Source organism: Propithecus coquereli, unplaced genomic scaffold (assembly GCF_000956105.1).
Source record: "Propithecus coquereli isolate 6110/MARCELLA unplaced genomic scaffold, Pcoq_1.0 Scaffold129, whole genome shotgun sequence".
Lineage (NCBI taxonomy): Eukaryota > Metazoa > Chordata > Mammalia > Primates > Indriidae > Propithecus > Propithecus coquereli.
Window position 1 is genome coordinate 2,638,214 of NW_012137080.1, and position 22,494 is coordinate 2,660,707.

The window sequence follows — 22,494 nt, forward strand, 5'->3', positions numbered from 1 at the left end:
AAAAAAAAAAAAGAAAGAAAGAACAAAGGTGTCAAGTGATTTGCACTTTGTACCTGTAAATTATGTAATAAATTATTATACTTGTACATCTGGGAAAAGTTTTATGGTAGGTATACTAAGCTGTATAAGCTATCCTATTGCCTCTTTTAAACTATTTCATTACCCTTTTCAGCCATTTTTGCATGGGTGATGCTAAAAGATAAGTGAATTGAGATTTGCCAAAGTAGAGTCATGTTTAATGTAGAACCTGAAGATTGTGAAAGAGGAGGGGTGAGAGGATGATAAATTAGTTCACTACAATAAGCAAATAATAAGAGGACAAGAAAATAAATTATGCCATCTTACATTTTTAGAAGAAAAACAATCCTTACGTTTCCAGGATGGTTTTATTAAAGTTCCATGCTGTGTATAAACATACAAGTGATGAGAAAAACGTTAACTTGAAACATGCACTTATCTGGCATTCTCTAAAATACCATTATACAAGTTTTCATTTACTTAGAAAAATACCCACTAAAACAATCACAGTTTTTCTTAAAGATTTAAAAAAAACGTATTGGCCAGAACAAAGTCCAAGAGAATAAACAAGATTCTGAATTGTATGTCAAAAAAACTGTACAAGGTTGTACATAAAACTATAGCTTACAAAAGCCTCAGGTATAGTAAGAATTCTGAATTAAGATTTCCAAAGTTCTATTTACCAATATCTATTAATAAAATCCTTATGAAATAATTGACCTAGAAAAAGTGAAATGTTCATGATTTCAGAGTGTATAGAAAATACTAAATATCACTTTCTGAAATAAAGTGTACTCAAAACAGCACAATATATAGTCTAAAATCAAGATTTCTGTCATCATTCATTTAAACTTTGCATATATTGCCATGATGGCTTAAGCATAAAATTTCTCTTGCATTAATGCCTTTTTTAAAAACTAGATTTCAAATCATTCCATAATTTTATTTTTTATCTTTTGAATTATAGCCAGTCTTAAATTGGGGGGGGGTAAAACATGTCAGAGTTTTTTTTCTTGCCTTAATTTAATTAAATTATTGCACTAGAATTCAGGAGTTTGGTGCCTTTCCCTTAGCTTTTAGAAATTCACATATTCTATAGGCAATAAAAATAGAATGACAACTAAGAACATTTTAAATGTATTTTCATGCTTGTGTGACCAAACCTTGCTTTGGGAAAATGAATCTAAAAATCAAGGAGCAAGTATGGAAGAAATTAGGTTACTAGTTTAATCATCAAGCTCGTTGGCAGTTTTAAGGCTTCTATATCAGCATATTATAAACAGTCTGTATTCCTATTCTTTTCCCTTTTTTTTTTTTTTTGGTGGGAAACAAGAGGCTATGCAACTATGTAACATTCTCTATTTTAGATGGGACAGTACTTAAGTAATACGCGGCAAATCCTATTCCAAGTCTTAGAATGGTTGCAATGTTGTGAGTGGTCTACTTAGTACATACAATCAAGTTTCAGACTGATAAACAGAAGATACATGGTTAAGTCAGTAATGTTTTAGAATGAGAATGAAATGATTCACTATCTACTCCAAACATCTAAATACATATGGCCATGAGGCTGTGAATGGGTTTGCTGTGTAAAGTTATACAAAGCTAACTCACTGTAAACTCTGATAATACTATTCTTGAAGAAAAAGTTAAGCTTAGAATTTTTAACTTACGTTGCATTTTAATCTAATTGCGATGTATACTTACTTGGTCATGTTCATCTAAGGACATTAAACTTCCTTCTTTTTCAAGAAAATAGCACTATTCATTAATACTGATTTTTAGGGTGAAGTGAGCTCTGGGGCACATAGCTGAAGGAGGAATCCCTTTTGCTTTCCGTAGTACCCTCAGAGGTTTTATTGGTAAAGAAACCCAATGAGCAGATTCTTTTATTTTAACTTCCTATAACCACCGTCAGTCAAAGAAAGCCAGAGGAGAAGCACTAAGACTGAAATAACACATTTGTTGACTAGCAGACTTCACTTAAATAGGCCTTTTGGTCTCCTGAGTTGGCATGATTGCCAAGATATATCAAATGAAATAGAAGCTGTGCTCTTGACACTTGTACTATATAGACTACATTATCCTGTGTGGTCTGCAGCCAGAAGTTACACTGTAACCACCATAGGCAGGCCAGATATTCATTCTGCGTTTCATGGACTAAATCACACTGTAAGGTGTAACACTTCCGGAAGACTTTTCCATTTTAAAAAAAAAAGTTCTGCTTCTCCAATTCATTGTATTTTCCACTGCTAGTTCCTAAATGTCATGAAGTGGTACCTAAAAAGCAAGGTACTGGAAAATAATCATATTGTACCACGTTTGGTCTTAATGTAAGACATCAGAACACATCTTTTACACCAGTGAGTCCTTCCTTAGTTTGATCGTTTGAGTCCTTCAGAATCAAAGCCTCATGCAGAGGTTAAAAATCAGATGAAATGTGAACAGAAAGGTTATCTGGTTCTCAAGACCTGCCGATTCATTCCTGATCTCTTTGCCTAAGTGTGTTGCTGTTCAAGGTAACTGCAGTACTGCTAAATTTGTGTAATAGCACATGACCTCTCGTACTTTTTGCCGACATCTGCAAAGTTTAAATGTTAGTGACAGAACATAGACTAGCTTCTGAACGTGCTTTTTTTGTTTTGTTTTGAAATAACAAAAACTGTCAGTGAATGCTTTAAGAAAGATTAAGAAGGAAGTAACTCCAAGATCCTGAAAATGGTTTCTTGTATTGCCAGAAGAATTTTCAGTGCTTTTTAGTAAAACACTTGCATATAATACCTTAAATCACATCTCATGTGTGCACCAGGAAAAAACTCCAAACTTGTGGAGATCCCCATGGGAAATACTGGGGAAAGAATACAAATAGAATATAAAAAAACAAAACACCATTAAGTTTGCATATCTGATGTCAGAATGCTGAGGTAATATTAACTGCTTAAAAAAAAACCCACCCATCTTTGCTTCTGTTATTGCTGAAAAAGACAGTAATACTGATTGAGTTACCTTACTATACCAAAAGTTTGAAAAAGGATTTCATGAACATTTACTATTGGTGAGGCATAATGTTCAAAGCAAGTAAGAGAAAGTAGGTAAATGGAAAAATAGAAAACTATAGTTATGGATGTTGTCCTTAGGATCTTGAGTGAGGGAGACAGTCCAACCCCAATGGGGTTTATTACTTTAGCCTTTTCACAGTTGCCTCTTAGTGAAATTTTTAAAGCTAATTGTTACCACCCACTCAGACTCTATTTCCAGGTGAATCCTTAAAAATAAAATTCACAGGTTATCAATAAATAGTTGTAGTTCCTCCTGAAGATGCTGGCTAAAGTGCAGAGAGAAGCACCACAGAAACCCTCTTGCTGGCCGGTATGGCTTGGCTAAATTCGGATTTGATAGCCCACCTCATTCAGAGTGCTGAGATCAGCCACCTTCTTGTCAGGCAGTGCAGGCCTAAGGATGAAAGACGGAAACATCATGGGGCAGAGGGGATGGGACAGAGAAAGACAACTGAGCATTTTCAAGGGCATCTACTCAGTTTTCCTAATTCTTCTGATATTTGTCTCACTCTGCCCCTCCCCCCACCCTGGTAGCCTTAGCTCCCAATGCTACTTGTTCTTAAGTCCACATTTATAGGTTTTAAGGAACATTTTTTCTTTTTTTTTTTGAGACAGAGTCTCACTCTATTGCCCTGGCTAGAGTGAGTGCCGTGGCGTCAGCCTAGCTCACAGCAACCTCAAACTCCTGGACTCAAGCGATCCTACTGCCTCAGCCTCCCGAGTAGCTGGGACTACAGGCATGCGCCACCATGCCTGGCTAATTTTTTCTATGTATTTTTAGTTGTCCAATTAATTTCTTTCTATTTTTAGTAGAGACGGGGTCTCTCTCTTGCTCAGGCTGGTTTCGAACTCCTGAGCTCAAACAATCCGCCTGCCTCGGCCTCCCAGAGTGCTAGGATTACAGGCGTGAGCCACCGCGCCCAATCTTTAAGGAACATTTTAATAGGCTTTCATGTAGAGTTCAAAAAATGTTCCAGGGTGTTGAAAGAGCTTTTTCAGCTTTAAGCCTGAATTTGGTCACACTATAACTTTTGAAACCCTATCTGTGAACCTCGCAAGGGTCTGAGAAGTCACATATACTACAATAGAACTAAAAATCTGAGTCAGATTCTCCCGAGTGTTTGTGCCTGTAGGGGAAGCCCAGGAATAGGTTCACAGAGAGATTCCCTGTTATCTTTGATAGAGGGTTAATATTCCAGGCTTGAATGTATAAAAACCAAGGTAAATCTTCTAGAATTCATTGAAAAAGCATGTCAATGTGGAAAATCATTCAGTGGCAAATCATCTCTTCCCTAAAAACATTTTCGTAAGTAATTTCCAATATAAAACTATACCTAAGCATTTATATGAAGTGATATAAGAAAGTACTTCAAGCTGGGAAAAATACCATTCAGTAGCACATCATTTTTTTTTTTTAGAGACAGAGTCTCGCTCTGTTGCCCAGGCTGGAGTGCAGTGCCGTGATCACAGCTCACTGCAGCCTCAAACTCCTGGGCTCAAGCGATCCTCCTGCCTCAGCCTCCCGAGTAGCTGGGACTACAGGTGTGCACCACTATGCCCAGCTAATTTTTTCTATTTTTAGTAGAGACGGGGTCTCGCTGTTGCTCAGGCTGGTCTTGAACTCCTGAGCTCAAGCAATCCTCCCGCCTTGGCCCCCCGGAGTGCTAGGATTACAAGCATGAGCCACCGCGCCCAGCCTCACCCCAGTTTCTGATGCTTTCTTCCTGGCCTGGTCACAACTCTGCTCCTTCTGAAACTCGGTGCTGCCCTTCATGTGTGGAAATAATGCCAATAAGACACTATCTTAATACTGCTTTGGAGGTGTTGGAAGAGGTCGGCACTGACCTATTTTCCTTCCCTCAGTCCTGTGCCCAATAGCACCTCTTGGAAAGTCAGGGGCCAGGGCAGGCTACAGGGGAGGACAAGGAGAGAACAGCCAACTGGCTCCTCCCTGCAGTGTGGGCTCTCGGGGACCACTGTAGCTAACCAGCCACAGTGAAGCCACTTTCTTTGGGGCCACTTGCCTGACTTCCTAACTTTAGAGCCTCTCAGCCTCAAGGAACAAAACCTACCTTTTTTAGACCTTTCTTTAGCACTTCCACCAGTTTTCGCCTTCCAGGTGCCAAGATATCACCATTATAAATAGCATTTATTTATTAGTCACTTAACAATGCGCCAGGCATCGTTCTAAGAGGCTTACATGTATTAATTAATCCTCACCGTAACCTTGTGGGGTTGATACTGGTGCTGTCTGTGATACAGAAGAGAAAATGGAGGCACTGAAAGTTAGGGAACTTGCGCAAAGCCAAGTCATACGGTTGGCAAGCAGTGGAGCCAGAGATGGTCCCCAGAATCTCGAGCCCATGCCCTTAACCACAACACAAACCGCCCCCATCCTCCCCTACCCCAATTAAAGCATCTTCCCAAGCATCTGAGAAAGACACCGTGGCCACTCCTGCCTCTGCACCTTGGCTTATGCTGTCCTGTGTCTGAAATGCCCTCCCCCATGAATTTTCATCCTTCGGGGTCCAGTCCAAATGCCACTTATCCCATGAAGTATTTTCTGACTCCCTCCCCTCACAAACCGCTACTTGCCCTGTATCCTATGGCATTGCCTTTTGTACATATGCTATGGTTTGAATACATCCCCCAAAGATGATGTGTTGGAAACTTGATCCCTGATGTCGCAGTGTTGGAAGGTGGGGCCTAATGGGAAATGTTTGGGTCATGGGGGAACTGTCCTCATGATTGCATTAATACCGTTGTCTTGAGAGTGGGTTCCTTATAAAAGGACAAGTTTGGTCCCTTCTTGCGCTCTCTCTCTTCTCTTGCTCCCGCACCCCTGCCTTCTGCTATATGATGATGCAGCAAGAAGGCCCTCGCCAGATGCTGGCCCCTCAATCTTGGACTTCCCAGCCTCCATAACCATGAGCCAATAAATGTCTATTCATTATAAATTACCCAGTCTTAGATATTCTGTTGCAGCAGCACAAGACAAAGACAACATCTGTTAAAGAATCCTGCCCAGTCACAATCCTTATGCCTGCTCAGAAACTGAATAATTTGGGAGCAGGGACCAAGGAAATGTCACCTATGACTCCCACTGTGGAATACATATCTCTCAATAAACTTTGGTGAAGTTCTCACTAATGTATGAATGGCTGATAGGATTTCATATGTTACTTTTATCGTGGGATATTTTATTTTAACAAAGTCCTAAGCCAGAAATTTAAGTTACCATGACAACATTTTAAGAATCAACAAGTAGGAAGAACATTTATTTCCTGTTTAGGAGAGGTTTTACTTTACCCCTGAAAGCCATGTGGAGAACCTGCCTCCTTAATAAGCTGAATGTGAGGCCGGGCGCGGTGGCTCACGCCTGTAATCCTAGCACTCTGGGAGGCCGAGGTGGGCGGATTGTTTGAGCTCAGGAGTTCGAAACCAGCCTGAGCAAGAGCTAGACCCTGTCTCTACTAAAAATAGAAAGAAATTAATCGGACAACTAAAAATATATAGAAAAAAATTAGCCGGGCATGGTGGCGCATGCCTGTAGTCCCAGCTACTCAGGAGGCTGAGGCAGGAGGATCGCTTGAGCCCAGGAGTTTGAGGTTGCTGTGAGCTAGGCTGACACCACGGCACTCACTCTAGCCCGGGCAAAAGAGTGAGACTCTGTCTCAAAAAAAAAAAATAAGCTGAATGTGGTTCCACATCAACAGCTTGAGTGCTTCCAAAGGACAGGGACTAAGTGGTCTCCTTCCTGTGTCCCCACTCCTGCCACCTCCCCCCAGGTACCCAGAACCAAGGGGGGAAACAAGGCTAATACTGGCAGAAAACAAGCTAAACTGAGATTCCTGGTGAACTGCCTGGAAGACGAAACCCTTTTTTTCCCCACAGCAGCAGTGGCTGCAATTTGCTTGCCTGGCAAAGGACAGAAGTAGGTTATCACGGCATGCCACTCGCCGGTGGGGCCCAGCCAGAAATACACTGTTCAGTCCTTGCCAGTTCATCCAGGGCCAGAGCTGGGGGAGCTATTGTGTGTGGAGAGGCCTCTTCCAAGTGCTCCCCCAGCTATAATTAGAACATTGCAAGGGGATTTATTTTTAAGAAACACGAGCACCAGGATGATGATTCAGCCGGGGCTGCACTTGCCCAGAACCTCTCATCAGATCCAGGGTTATTATTTTAGACTGAACAATATATTTCTCCAACATCCCCCCTTCCCCCACTTTCATCCAAATAAGGCGAAGAAATCAAAGGATTTTCCTTTTGCACAGCTGTCCGGCAGCACTCTGTTTTAGGGGGAAAGGCTTAGGGGACTTTAAGTTTCCCTTGACTCACTTTGTAGAAGGATCAAGGGACCCTTCTCTCTCCACACACAGATAACCCAGCTTCATCTGTTGTCACAAAAATGTGTCCAGGGCGCACTAGGGGGAAAGCTTGATGGCCTGGTCCCAGGTCTACCCCTAACCCCAACTACAGGTCTGCCTTCCAGGAGGCGGCTGGGCAGAGGCTGTTCAGAGGGGGAGGTGGCTGGGGAGGAGACGGTAGTGGTTCCATAGAGAAGTTTTTCTGTGACAAATGCTACTAGTATTCGCCACTGTGACCTAAACTTTGACATTTGCACACCGAGTCCTTCACGCGCTCTGAGGCAGCCTTGGTGCCAAGGAAGAGCCCGGCCCTACTGGATGCTGCCATCCTAGAAGCAAGGAGAAGCCTCAGAACCAGAAAGTGATGGCGGTGAGTGGGGACATCGCCACATCCTCAGGCTGAACATACAAGCAGGAGTGTGTCTGGGTGAGACAAGGTTTAAGAAAAGAAGCAGTAAACGGAAGGCAAGCTTACCAGGTTCTCCTAAGCCACCGGATCTTTCTTTTGCACCTCTGACCAGGGGCTGTGCCTAGGCCCGAGTGCCAGCCCACACTCACCCTCACACACAAACACCCACGAGGGCCAGCGAGCCAGACGGTCTGTGCACTGTGGAGTCTAGGGAGGGATGTGTGGTAAAGGCGCAACTCAGCGTTAACCTCCTAGTCCTCAATGCTAAGGGCACGGAACGGATTCAATCAGGGGTGTTTTGGCCCAGCATCTGCAAATTTGAGCAGGGATCTGAGGATCTCCTCTCTTGTCAAGTCTGGCAGGAATCGGGTCAAGCCAGGCCCTATCCGGGCAGGCCACAGAGGCAAACGTGGCCTCAGCGGGAGGAACGCAGGGATGGGGAGCGGTTCATTCACACCTGTCACCCTCGTTCCAGGCTGGTCCTGCTCCTCCCTCACATTCCCTACTTCCCAGGACGGCAGGCCCCGCTGCTGGCAGCCACCAGGGCAGACAGCTGAAGTTGCTATGTAAACACAGAGGCCTCAGCCAAGACACATTCGGCTCTGAAGAGATTTGCCAGCCCTGTGCTCATCCCTCCAAATCCTGCCCAGGCGGGAGGCTCTGGTCGCAGCCCAGGAGCTGTAGGGCCACTGTTTGAGATGCCAGAGCACAGCTTCCAGGCCTGATCTCACCTCTTCTTTCTGTGACAGAGAACCCCTCAGCTCTAGGAACCCTCACCCCGTCTGACCCTGTCTGACCCTGGGGAGCTCATGGAGGTTTGGGGTCACTCTGCCTGAGGTGGTCCTCTCTGATCGGGCCCATCTTTCCATCTGGGCTTCTCCAAGCATCCCTAGGCCCCCGGGGCCATATTAAATCCCATTGCAGGGGCAGGGGGTGGGGGTGACTAATCAGGGCAGTCGTCGGAGTAGAACTGCACCTTCACATCATCTTGGAGGTTTAGCTTTTCCCTCCGTAGCCTTCCTTGTTTTCTTTCCCCTCTACCTTCCACGCTAAGGGGATTTTCCCCTTTTCACCCTGGGGATATTTTCTCACTGGGGATCTAAGGAGAATGAGCTCTTTGGCCCCTTCCAAAATATGTTCAATGCGATTAGACCATGGAATCAAATTTATTGTCTATGACTTCATTAAATAACCTCTGCCCTCAACCGGACGCCTGGACACACGTGATCCTTCCCGGGAGAACGCAGCAGCGATTCCAGCTGGTGGCCTGCCGGGAAAGGAGACCTTACCCTAAGGCTCGGCTGCTTAACCTCTGGGGCCCCGAGGGTCTCCAGCAGGGCAACCAGAGCCCGCTAGAGCCACGAGCTGCCACAGAGACAGATGACGGAGAAGGGAAATTGAAGAGGAAGAAAAAGGGAGGAAAAGAAACGAACAGCCCGGAGAAGAGGAGAGAGAGGGGAAAGGAGCCATCTGGGGGAGAGAAGACAGAGAGGTTCTCACGGGCCCTCAGAGATGCCTCGGTTTAGAAGAATGTTCCACGTGCTCACTCCAGTGGGCATGAGCTGCTTTCATGCTAACACCTGCAGCGAAGCCAGAAAACCACCGTGTGTCGTCTCTGACTCTCCCACGCCCAGGTCACAGCCTGCTGGCCAAGAGTCGTGACCTGTCGGAAACGGAAAGGCCCAGAGAGAGCATTCGTGCTTCTAGGCGGGGCGCTGCTGGCAGGCGACGAGGAGCGGTTCTTTGCTGGGAGGGTGATCCTGGGCTTTGGGGGACATTCACCATTCCTGGCCCCCAGGGCCCTAGCAGGGAGCTTCCTCGTTTATGGAGCAGGAAGAAGCAAAACACTCCCCCTCCCACTGCGTTGCTAACCCTGCTGTCCCTGTGCGGATGCTGGGCGAGAAGCCGGGTGAGCACTGCTCGGTGAAGGGCTGCGAAGGGGTGGGTTTGATTTGACTTCACGGACGGCCTTTAAAACATGCATCTCAACCTCTATCTCCCTTTCTCTTTAAGAGCAACAGGGAAAAAGAAAAACCTTGACTGTTCCGTGTAGTGGGTGCTTTAAACACTCTTAGGGGAGCAGAGCAGGAGAAAGCACCGGGGGTGGCAGCGTGGGGAGCCCGTTTCCCTCCTGAAACCTGCTCTCAGCTGACGCTAGTGCCGTCATCCCCACTTGCCCTCCCACTCAGCTGACTCTGCTCAACCCAGTGACACTGATCCTCCTTTCTAAAGGGATTATTTAGACAAGTGCAAAAATGGAGAGGAATTCAAGGCTGGAAGTAGCTCCAGCTGGAGGGAGGAGGTGGCTGGGGATATAAAGCCACTAAAATTACTCACACACAGACAGGGGCTGGGACCCCCACAGCTGATGGGCCTCTCGCCTGTTATGGTAATTTTCCACCCTTTGGGCTATTCCCAAGCTTCCTCATGACGCCAGACACATTTAGAAATGACTTGCTGGCCTTATGTAATGCCGAAATAATAGCACAGGGATGGAGTCACCAAACCCTTCCTAGCCCTGCCTGTGTTACAGGAGGTTCCCGGAGTCCGGGGAGCTATTGGTTCATAACCACATCTGTCGCTTTCTCGTTTCCTTGCCAAAAGCAAGGCGACCTGGAGACATGCCTGCTTGGTGAAGGCCATGGGTAGAAGCTGAGAAGCTACTTCTCTCCAAACACACCTCTAGGGACCCAGGGGTCCTGCATTCTAGCGTGTCACAATGGCGGGAGCTCACATCGTGACGGGGAGGCAGGGCCAGGTGCTTCAGTTCTTCTGCAGCCCCAACCTCTCCCAACCCTTGTCTTCCTTCTCACCTCCTGCGGCTCTCTCCTCTCTCCTCCCACAAGATAACCCCCGAAATCCCTTCCCCAGCCATGCAGCTCAGTAGGTTCAGGAGGAATTGGGCGGAGAATCTTCCCTCTTTGTATACATCAATCCGTTTTAAACTTCAGCTGAGATATCTGCCCTCCAGAGCTCCCGCCCAGCCTCCAAGCGTTAGGAAAAGAGACAAGGAGCGGCAACGGCTTCTGCCACCAAGAACAACCATGGTCCTACTGGATTTGCTCGTACGAAATTGTCCACAGGCACCCACGAGCCACTCAGGCTCCCTTGATGGTCAAACTGTTCCAAGGCCACCTGGCCCTAGTTGTGGGGAAAAACCCCCAAAGATCCTGAGCCGTGGGGAGGAGCTTAGGAAGGAGGACTCCTGGGAATCAGCGCACTGAGGGACAGGGGCACGAGGCTGGGTGCAGCCACTCCTCACTTTTTTGAGAAGTTTATGATCTCACTGAACTGTGAGCCACCACTTCTGTGCCCTCGGCCTCCCCCACTGGGGCTGGGACCCACTTCGGGCCATGGAGGGAGGAGGGTGATGGAGGATGGACCTTTCCTGTAGGTCTTCCTTCCCGACCTCCGAGGACCACTCCCTCCCCCTGGTCTTTCCTCCCCATTCCCAAGGGGGTGGGGAGGGGGGAGCGGGCCGCTCAGCCCCCCAACACCAGAGGGTAGCTTTGCACTCACAGCTGCAGCAGTCTAACAGCTGTCCTCTGCAGGCACAGGCGTGGTCGCTTGCCTTGGCTGCGTGACAAAGTAGTCAGAGATTAGGGTATAGGCTTGGCCTGGCGGATGACAGAACCAAGTTTCTCTGGCCCCCAGAACAGTGACCAGGTGGGCCCCTCCCAGAGTGACTTCAGTGGGCCCAATGCTGGGAGCCAGCCCAGGGGCAGCCCCTCTAACTTCACCTGTGCAACCTTGCTATCCAGAGGCGTAGGCAGGACTAGACAAGACTGAACCCCTGAATCATACCCAGTGACTTCATCTGCCCTCTCGGCAGACCCAGTACCTTCCTCTTTCCTTTTTTTTTTTTTTTTTTTTGAGACAGAATCTTATTCTGTCACCCTGGTTGAGTGCAGTGGCTTCATTGTAGCTCACAGCAACCTCAAACTCCTGGGCTCAAGCGATCCTCCTGCCTCAGCCTCCTGAGTAGCTGGGACTAGAGGCACACGCCACCATGCCTGGTTAATTTTTCTATTTTTTGTAGAGACGGGGTCTCACTTTCGCTCAGGCTGGTCTTGAACTCCTAAGCGCCAGCGATCCTCCTGCCTCTGCCTCACACAGTGCTAGGATTACAGGCGCGAGCCACCTTGCCCGGCCCTCAATGCTCATTCTTGATCACCAGTGCCGGACATCTCCCCACACTCCCTTCCGCAGGCTGGTTCTACCCCTCAGCCCTACCAACAGGGCATCCTAAAAGTCACTCGCATCCATCGTGTTTCTCCTTCTTCTCCACATTTTCAGGATCTGGCACCTCTGAACCACGCCCTGCTGGAAACTCACCCCTCCTCACCTCTGTTGCAGCCACTCTTCACCTTTTTGCAAAGTTTACGATCTCACTGAACCATGAGCCATGGCCTCTGTGCTCCTGGGCCTCCCCCACTGGGGCTGGGACCCACTTCGGGCCGTGGCGGGAGGAGGGTGATGGAGGACGGACCTGCTCCTGCAGGTTTCCTTCCCGACCTCAGGTGACCACTGCCTGCCCCTGGTCTTTCTCCCCATTCCCACGCCCCCTCTGAGGTGCCCAGAGGGCAGGCGAGGAGAGGGCGAGTGGGACCCCGACACCAGAGGGCAGCTTTGCCCTCACGACCGTGGCAGTTAACAGCTGTCCCCGGCAGGCGCAGGTGCTGTCACACTCTTGATCCGTTCTCTCTCTCTGATGGCTCCTTCCCCATCTCCTGTTCTGGCTCCTCTTCCTTGGGCCTCCTCAGGGCCTTGTTGTCACTTCCTTTTCTCCCCTCTCTTTTTTCTTTCCCGGCAGACCCACCCAGCTACTGTTTCAACTGTCACTTCTAAGTAGATGGCTCCAATATGACCTATATCCCCATCTTCCTCAGACTCCAGATCTGCCTCTTCAGCAGCTCCCTCGTGCCTCAAATGTACCTCCAATTCCACCATCCAAACTCAAATTCTCCTTCTTCCTCCACGTTTCCCAAACCGCCACCACCGCCGCCGCCACCTTCTGATATTTGACATCGTCCTGTCTCCACGAACAGTTTCTAAGACCTTTACCACCCCTGGGCAAGCATGGTAACTTTTCCTGGTTAAAACTGAACATCCAAGTAGAAGAGATCCACCAGGAATCGTCTTCCAAACCCACAGCTGCCATTCTGTGCCTGAACCACTGCGGGGACAACGCCTGGGCTTTGCTGTGCTCTGGACTCGAGTCTAGAGGGAGAGCAGCCCTTTATAGACAGCTCAGTATCTGCTGGAGACCGGGAGCTCCTACGGGAGTGACTCAGTGCTCCCTGGGCAGGAAGGATAAAAGGAGGCCCCCCCTGCTCTGTGAGCAACTTCCTATTGCTGGGTCACTCATTCTGTGCTAAATGACCCTCTGGGAAGTGATTATGGTCCTCTGAGACAACTGCTACTTTGTGCAGTGACAGCGATTAATGCGTGTTTGAATCAGAAAGAGAGAGAAAGAGACAGGGTCAGGGTTAGGGTCGGGGTCAAGGGTCAAGGGCAGCAGTCAGCAAAGGGGGCAGCCTTGGGGCTAGGAGGCCACTGTGAGAGGTCTGAAGCCATCCCGCCCCCTACAAGGATGAACCCATGCTGGAGCCATTCTGATCGCCAGCCTCTCCTGCTGCAGGAGCGCCCAACCTCCCCTCCCGCTTCTTCCCTGCTCCCCTTCCCAACCCTGCACACCAGCGATTTCAGCTGAGGCCCTCGTGGCTGCAAATGCGGAACCCTGGGACTGGCAGCGGGACATGGAATAGGGGGCGAGTGAGGAACCTTCCTTGGAAGTGAAAATATTTCATCCTCTCCTATTCTTCCAAAACCAGAAATTCGCCCCTCGCCTGCCAACCACCTCCCCCAAGTCAGGGGACCTGGGTTCCTGTGCCAGTTCCCGCACTGACCAGCTACCGGACTTAGTACAAAGCAACAAACCCTTTTTGCATTCTGGTTTCTTCATCTGAAAATGGAAATTGTACAGCATTCCCTGCTCACTAAAGGACTGAGGTGATGATAATAATGCGGTTGTGCAAAAGCAGTTCGCTATTAACAAGTCGCTCTCATCACATTGCCTGCCTGGATCTTTGCCACGACCTTGCCAGGTAGGCAAGCACTTTTATACTCTCTTAGGGATGGGGAAACTGAGGCTCCGTAAGGATTTGCCCGGCTGCAAGGCTAGCATGCGGCAGGGCTGGGATTCAACCAGGGCCCCGTGCACTGCACCCCGTAGTCCCAGCATGGCAAGAGGCTCGTGTGACACAGCATGCCGCTATTATTTTTGCCCGGGATGACCACAGCTCAGATATTTGCCAGTGGATTAGCACTGGTTACTTTGGGCATCCTAAGCACCTCCAATCTGTCATTTCTTAAGTGGGTCATTTTGACCTAAGAAGTAGGTGTAGAATCGCTAGCCTGGGGGCCAAAACAGGGCAGAGTGGAGTTAGCCAAGGAAGAGGATGAGCCTGTGGATATTTCTGATGCCACTATCCGTGGCTGGCGATCACACTTTCTGCTGGGCACAGTTTTAGGAAAGCTCATAGATTCTAACAGTCTGTGAGAAAACTTACACCCAGGAAGAATACAAAGCCACGCCCAAGGTCACACAGCTAGTAAGTAACTGAGCTATACCAGCCCCAGCTTTCCTAATTCTAAGTCCAGTGCTCCTTCCATGCTGCCTGGATTTCGAGCTACATTTCATCTCATTCTGTCTGGGGCTCGTCCTTCCGTGTGTGTACAACTGACAGTCAGTAAAACACTAGCAGTGGGGGCGGTGTGTACAGTGGATCCTTTTCCAGAGATGTCCCCTACGTGAGAGGGGCAATCCTCTTGAAGATCACTGCCTGGTTCCAACACAAGGCTCAGGACACAGCTGTGTCCTCATGGGCCAGGACAACCCCAAGGATATGTGCATTGGGGAAGTGGAAATATTACTCACGACTTGTCTCGCCTGCCAAGCCTTCTTGGGGGACTCGCTTGCCTCCTTCGGGGGGACAGGGATTTTCCCCGGCTTCTCACCTGGGTCGGAGAGTGGGCACTTGCAGGTTTCAGGATCTGAAGGGGATAGGAGGGGTTAACCACACTGGTTGCTGAAGGACCCTCACCCTCCCGTCTTCCCACCGCACGGCATCCCAGCCCCCAGCCCGTTCGTGATGCCGCGGTTTAGCAGCAGGAAGACTGCTAGAGCAGGAGGTCGGAGACACTCCGTTCTTCTCTCATTCTGCGCTGGCAGGAGTCAAGGGCCATCTGGATGATCACAGTGTGCCCCCTTGGCCATGGCAGAGAGGGGAGCAGAGCCCCATGCCTCAGCCTCCTGGGGCTGTGTTTGGTTGCTTGGCAAGCTCCTCTCCTCATGAAGGAAAAGTCCCATCTACATTGTCCCAGAAACCAGCTTGTTCTTCCTCTGACTCTGCCATCCCACGCACATGACAGAGTGGCTTCGATCTATCAAGAAGCCCTACTCCAGGTCCCGCAAAGTGAAGATGACAAGTGCAAATGCGAAACATAACCAAGCCTGAAGTCAGCACAATCCCTGTTCCCTGCTGTCTCCAGTGTATGCACGGGCTCTCTCTCAGTGACTCCACGAGCCCTGGAGGGACGAGGACATCGTTCACTTTGGAGGTTAAGCTGGTAGAGGGAAGGAGGGCTTGTGAGCACAGTCCGCGTAAGGCCAGTACAGCGAACGTTTCCTCGTGTGCTCTTGCGACACCAGATTAGAATTTTATGCCAAAGGGCTTTGCAACTTATAAGGCAAAACAGAGATAGAATATGACTCTGAAACAGATGATAAGGCAGGGTGACCAACTCATCCTGATTTTCCTGGGCCTTTCCTAGTTTTAATACTGAAAGTCTCCTGCCCTGGGAAAGCCCTCAGGTTCCAGGTAAACTATAACACCTGGTCACCCTAGTATAAAGACAAAACAGAACAAAACTAGAGCTTCGATATAAAATGACTCATATTTTAGATCTGATTTCATAGAAAGAATTGCAGGCCAAGACATTGCTTTAACTGTAACATTTACATCGATTTTAGCTGTTTTTTGAAGTAGTATGTGCAAAGAGAGACATTAACCTCAAGAAATTTTTGACCATCCTAGAAATATGGGGCCTGGAGCAAGAGTGGGGTTCGGGGTGGGGCGGCGGCGCGTGGAATGGAAGAGCTCTCCTGTATTATTCACTTATCTCCCCAGCACCTACCTTCATTCTCATGTCCCTGGCGTATTTCTCCAGCTCCTTCCTTATGTCGGCCCTCAACATCTTTGAGACGTTGAGGACCAGCTGCTTCCACTCAATGGGCTGGAAGCTATGAGGCTCGTGGGGCACGTACAGCCCGATCTTGACCTTCTTGACTGTGTGCAGGTATTTCTTATAGGAGTCTTCAAAGTCAAAGATGAGGTCACTCAGAGTCCGAAAGGTCAATGGCTTGTCCATCAGCTCAGCCCTTCGGCTCATGCCCAGGGAGCCGTAGCGGCCGTTGCAATAAATCCCCAGCACGACATGGTGAAAGTAGTTTCCTGAGAAGTAGGTTTTAAAGCTGATGGGGAACCGCTCGATGGAAGGCTGTCCGTTGGTTAAGTATCTTAGAGAGTCTGAGTCAAGGAAGAGAAAAGGAGGCCTTGGAAAGTCACAGAGCTCAGACTGCTGGGAAAGGAAGGGATCTCACGGGAGTCAGGGAGTCCATCCCTCTGCCTCTGAGCCAGCCCACGTGGAACTTCCTTTCTAATCCAGACTAATCCTTTTAGAAAGGATTCACCTGAAATCCTTGATTACCTACCATTTAGTGGTGCATACCAAAGCCAAATGAATATGGGACAAAGGGCAAAACTTATCATTTTCTTCAGTAATTTCTTAAATGCAAAACAAAACAATAACAAGGTACTTTTTCCTCACTCAGTTTTCTACAGGGAATGAGGAGCTAGTAAAGAATTTTTTTTTTTTTTTTACACAGTCGGAATGATGTGCTCAGACTGCTGCGTGTGGGGGGACCAAGAACCGAAGGCCACGCAACGGTCCAGTTGCGAAAGGAAACCCAGATCCAGGCAATGGAGGTGTGAGACACAGACCGGTTGCTTATCTGGATGGTAAGGGGCAGAAAGGCGTCAGAACGGGTCCCACCTGCACCTTGTCTGCTGCTTGCATTGGCCCTGCCCTGCCCGCCCGTGCCAGCAGCCCTGGGTACCACACAGAAAGCTGCCTCCGGTCCCCAGCCCGCTCAGCGTCACACCTCTCTCCACTTACTGGCCCGTTTGGATCAAGGCACTACCTTGGCTTCGGCCCAGCAACTCCGCAGGGCCAGGCTCCAGGTCACTTCCCCACTGGCTGCACGCACTGAACGGTGGGCAAGAGCCATCCCATCGTCACACCCACGCAAAGTCCCACGGCAGCCCCGGCCAGGCCATCGCCACTCCCAGACCCAGCTTCTCCGGAGAGGGATATTGGAACTCACAGTGTCACTCCTCTGCTGGAACCTTTGGTGACTCTAGAGTGTTCCTAAGATAAGTAACAATCCAGGTGCTTAACCTGGTGCCTTCCGCGTGGCAAGTGCTCGGTGAGTGATACGGTTCTCTGCTCTCTGGGAATCTGTCTTCGCCACTTCTTCACTCCAATTACCTTCCACACAGAGTGAACCCTCTTTTTTTTTTTTTGAGACAAAGTCTCGCTCTGTCACCCAGGCTACAGTGCAGTGGCATCATCACAGCTCACTGCAACCTCAAACTCCTGGGCTCAATCGATCCTCCTGTCTCAGCCTCCCAAGTAGCTGGGACTATAGGTGTGCAGCACCACAACTGGCTAATTTTTGTATTTTTTGTAGAGACAGGGAGTTGCTCTTGCCCAGGCTGATCTTGAACTCCTGACCTCAAGAGATCCTCCCGCCTCGGCCTCCCAGAGTGCTAGGATTACAGTTGTGAACCACCGCGTCCGGCCAGAATGACCTTCTTAAGTCAAAATTTGATATATATCACTCTTCTGCCAACCAGTTGTCATTGTGTCTCATCATCTTCAGGCTTTAGACCAAATCCCTGAGCAAAGTCCTGCCGTGATTGGGCCCTTTGCATCAAGCCTCTGCGCAGTCTCATTCCCCACCCCGGCAGTGCCAGCCCACCGACCCACCGCAGGCCCCTGACATTTTTGAAAACCACGCCTTGAGGCCAGAACGAATGCACAGATCGGTGCCCACTGCCCTCTGCACATATATTCTCCCATGATGTGAAGTCAAATGTAAGTGAACATTTCGAGTGACCTTTACATTACAAAGCCATATGATTATGAAGCTTTCAAACATATTATGCTATTAAACAAACTCTATACTACGTTACATCCCTACTGTAGTAATAAATTCTCTGTGGCTTCACTCCCGCCTCAGCCCTATAGCGTCGGGGGCTGAAAGCCGGCAGAGATCTGCGGGTCTCAGAGGCACCGTGAGCGGTAAGGGTGCCGCGGGCTTGCCCTCGCTGCTCCTGACGCGCACACGGGCTGCACCGCGCCCTGGAACGGCCTCGCCACTCTCCGCTGCCCCTTCCTGGGTGTCGTGCCTCCCTGACCTCCCTCAGCCTTGCCTAGACACCCCCGCCCACCCCCCGCCCCGCCGCACACACACGCAAGAACTCCCGTAGCCCTTGGTGCTTACCCGTCCTGGGGAGGCGGAGGTTGTCTCTCGTACCCTGGGACCCCTTAGGGACAGCACATGCCTGGGACACAGAAGGGCTCACAGAAAGAATGAACCTGAGAGTGTGAAGACACACTTCCTTAACACTGGAAAGGACAGCACTCGGTGAGGGGCTAAATCCAGGTACCCTGACAAGAAGGATGCTGACAGAACGCAGCCCAGTGCGCTGATGACAGCCTTGTCCTCTGTCCTCGGTTTCATCAGAGGTGGCTTCTCTCTCCCAAACTGTTTACCTGCTTTCTCTTCACTTCGTCATGTGAGATGAACTGGCAGCTAGGCAATGAAATCACACCCTCTGAGTCCTCTTACACAGATTCTTACCTGCTTTCTGGGACGAGTTCTCTGGGGCTGGAATAAGCACATTCCTTAGCTGTTTAAGTCAGCGTAAGAGACACTTCTGAGTGTCTGCTGTGCCAGACAGGTGGCCAGGGAGGGCTGTGGGGCCAAAGGCAAGAATGTAGCCCTTCTCTGGAAGTCTGGTGGGAGACAAACTCAAAATGGACACAGTGTCATCAGCATGGCGGGTCCTCAAATAATTAAACGGAATTACTAAATGATCCAGCAATTCCATTTCTGGGTATACGCCCAGTGATTTGAAAGCAGGGACTCGCAACAGATATTTGTACACCCATGGTGTTAAGCAGCATTATTCGCCACAGCCCAAAAGTGGAAACGAACTTAGATGTCCATCGGTGGATAAACGGATGAACAAAATGCAGTATATACATACAACGGACTATTATTCAGCCTTAAAAGGAAAAGAAATCCTGCAATACTCTACAATATGGATGGACCTTGAAGACATTATGCTAAGTGACATAAGCCAGACACAAAAGGACAAATATGGTATGGTTCCACTTATCCGAGGTTCCAAGGGTAGTCCAATTCAGAGACGGAACATAGAATGGTGGTTGCCAGGGGCTGGAGGGAGGACATGGGGAACACTGTTTAATGGGTGCAGAGCTTCAGTCGGGGAAGACGCACGAGTTCTGGAGATGAATGGTGAGCCTGCTGCACAGCATGAATGCAATTAACGCCACTGAACCATGCACTTAAAAATGGTTAAAATGGTAAAGTATACGTTGTAAATATTTTACCACAGTAAAAAACAAAACCAAAACACAATGCAACGTGTGCTGTAAGAGAAGCAAGGGCAGCATTCTCTGGGTGGTAGAGGAGGGGCCTCAGTGCAGTGACACTGGGATTTGTCTTTCAGGACAAGTGGAGTCAGCCAGGTTTAGAAGTGGGAGTGGAAAGGGGTCAGGAGAGAGCGCCAGTCCCTCACGTCACAAGTCACAGGTCTCTAGGATTTTTTCCATCTTTATGTCAATCGGCAAAGCCTTGGGACCTGGAGCAACTGGGAACGGAGAGAGAAGGGGCGAGGAAATATGGATGAAAGCAGGGGAGTGGCCTGAGCTTTTCCACGACGAAAAGGGGGAGCAGCAGCGGCCCAGCCCTGGGATAACCTGCCCAGCATCCAGCCTCAGGGGGCCACGCCTGACCTGCCTCTCACAATGAAGCTGTTACTTTAATAAACCTTAGTGCTTCAGTATCATGAGCAAGCCCCTCCACGATCAGCGAGATCCCCCAAAATACCTGCCATAATTCAGAAGATAATTTGGAACCAAAGATCCACCTATCCAGCATGCATGTAAAAGTGCGCACACGCACTTAAGCAAGATAAAAGGAAGTGGTTCTTCAGTAATGAATCCTGAACTTGGGACCAAAGTCAAAAAAGAGCAAGCAGGAAGGACAAGCCAATGGACACAGACAGCCAAGCAGCCAAGCCAACCACCTTGAAAGTTGTCAAGGCACCATCTGCTTCCTGGGACCTGCAGGAGACACAGACAGATGACCCAAGTCATACCCTGCACCACCCCCAAATGGAAAGCAGGACCCAGGGATGCTGACACAGAGCACAGAGAAAAGACGAGGATGCTGTTACTTTTAGAATTCGGGTGTGTATTTCTTGTCTGTGTGTAAGAGTCAAATCTCCCTGAGTTGGGCAGGATGAGCTGAATCTATCCATCCGCCACACCTTCCCTGTACTTTTCTGAAATGTCACATGAATAAGAACAAAGGAAAACTAGAGCACAATATCTGTGATTTGGACGGGCCCAAGGCTGTTCCAATCTCAAAAGGTTGCAGGTGATTCCAGTGACATGATGCTCAGATGTCTAAAATTGTGCAGGGACAAGACTGTTGTGTGAGCAACGGGACCTAAATCCAGGTGCTCTCAGACAGCCCTCAGCAGAGAGTCTGAAGTCGGCCTGTCCACCCCGCAAAGGGCCTGGGCTTGTGTTCTCCTCCACTGATCCACCAGCGAGCCCCCAGCCAATTGTTCACCCCCATTAAACTTGCAGGAGCCTCCGCTCAACAGCTGTGGCCGACTCCTGCCACTAAAGAGTTGGGGCCCTGGGCCATCTGCTGCCCCAAACCCCTCCTGCTGGGCTCCCCAGGCTCACATTCTACCTCCTTTGTGGAGAGCAGGGAGGAGTATGACCGTATGACCGGAAGGCCAGGGAGGGGCCTCGGTAAGACTCAAGTTTCCATTTTTCAAATGTCAGCCAAGGCACCTGTGGACAATCTTGTTTCAGATCAGGCCTACTAGTGCTCCACAGACTGCAAAGCGCCGCAGAAATTCCCCTTCCCATAAAAATGTCCAGGTGGCCAAGGAAACGGACCAGACCCATCCGTTGTCCCCAGTCTAATTCTGAACTACGTGTTCTTCCGCTGACTCTGTGTGTTCTTTCTCTCTTGGTTTTCCTTCGGCCTCTCTGACTTTCCTTCTTCAGTCTCTTTCATGGGCTCTTTGTACCCAACTAGACCAAAAAATACTGGGATTTCATCCTTGATCTTGTTCTCCTTTCACTTCTCGAACAGCCACACAATCCCCTAAGCACTCAGAGCTCCGAAATTTGCATGTCCGGTGCAGATTCCCCGGGTGAGCACCACGCTATCAACACCCCACCCCAACTCCCCACGGGCACCTCAAATTCAACAGGTCCAAGTCTGAGCTCATCTCCCCCTAAATCTGATCCTCCCCTTGAAGTCCTTCCCTTGGCTGTGGCATTACTATGCAAGCCAGAAATGGGGAACCATTGTCCCTGTCCTCTAACTCTCCCTATCTAATCAGTCCCCAGTGGTGGTGGTGACAATTAATTTCCCCATCTTCCCTCCACCTTCACTGCCGCCATTTCAGCTCAGGTCTGCACTGATGTATCACACCTCCCTGCCACTCCCATTCCCCCAGCCCATCCTCCACAGCCTGTCGCCCAGTCCAGAAACCTGTGTTTGTTCACTCCACTCTCAACTCCTGCATCCAGTTGGCCCCCAAGTCCTGTACCTTCCATCTCCTGGATAGCTCTGGAAACCATCCCTCAAATCCATTCCCATTGCCAGGGCCATGGTTTAAGCATCACCATTCCCTCCTGTAACAGTTCCCAGTGGGCTCTGCAGATCCCGCCCCAGCCTTCTCCAATCTGTCCTCCTTCAGTCTGTCCTGTAGAGCTACCTCTCTAACATGTACACCTGACCATGTCGCGCCCCTGCGTCAGAGCTCTCATCTGGGCTTCCCAGTGCCTTTGGGAAAAGGTCACTTCTCAGCACAGCACTCAGGGACCTAACTGGGCTTACCTGGGACCACCTCTCAAGCTTATGTCTTGCCATGTTTCCTTTGCCATTGTTCCTTCCAGCCATCCACCCCACAGGGCTTGGGAGTTCCTTTGCTTTCCTATCTGGTCATGTTCAATTGTCATCACCACTAATAAGTCAGTGCCATCAGTTTTTCTGGACCATATTCCTCTCAGGCCAAGGAGGCAGGAGTCTGGTGGAAAATGGAACAGAGTGTGGGAGAGACCAGACCCTTATTTCAGCCGTGTTCTGTCGAGCCAGGACACTCCACCATTGTTTGGTTTCTTCCACACTCCACTGCTGGAATTTTCTGGGAGAAGGGTTTGGACACTAGCACTC

General features: G+C 49.2%; 1 protein-coding gene across 4 annotated transcripts in view; it reads right to left on the reverse strand.

Annotated features, from left to right (window-relative positions):
* Window positions 1–367: 367 nt before the first annotated feature.
* The window catches only part of VASH2 (vasohibin 2), a 35,301-nt gene continuing 13,174 nt past the window's right edge, over window positions 368–22,494 (reverse strand). For 3 of the 4 annotated variants that reach the window (XM_012638352.1, XM_012638351.1, XM_012638349.1), the window contains 3 exons: window positions 16,053–16,434; window positions 14,794–14,909; window positions 368–3,471 (listed from right to left, as the gene is read on the reverse strand). In XM_012638352.1, coding sequence (XP_012493806.1) covers window positions 3,399–3,471; window positions 14,794–14,909; window positions 16,053–16,434 — 571 coding nt within the window. In that variant the 3' untranslated portion in view covers window positions 368–3,398. The remainder of the gene's footprint in view (window positions 3,472–14,793; window positions 14,910–16,052; window positions 16,435–22,494) is intronic. The other variant, XM_012638350.1, reaches the window with a different exon arrangement.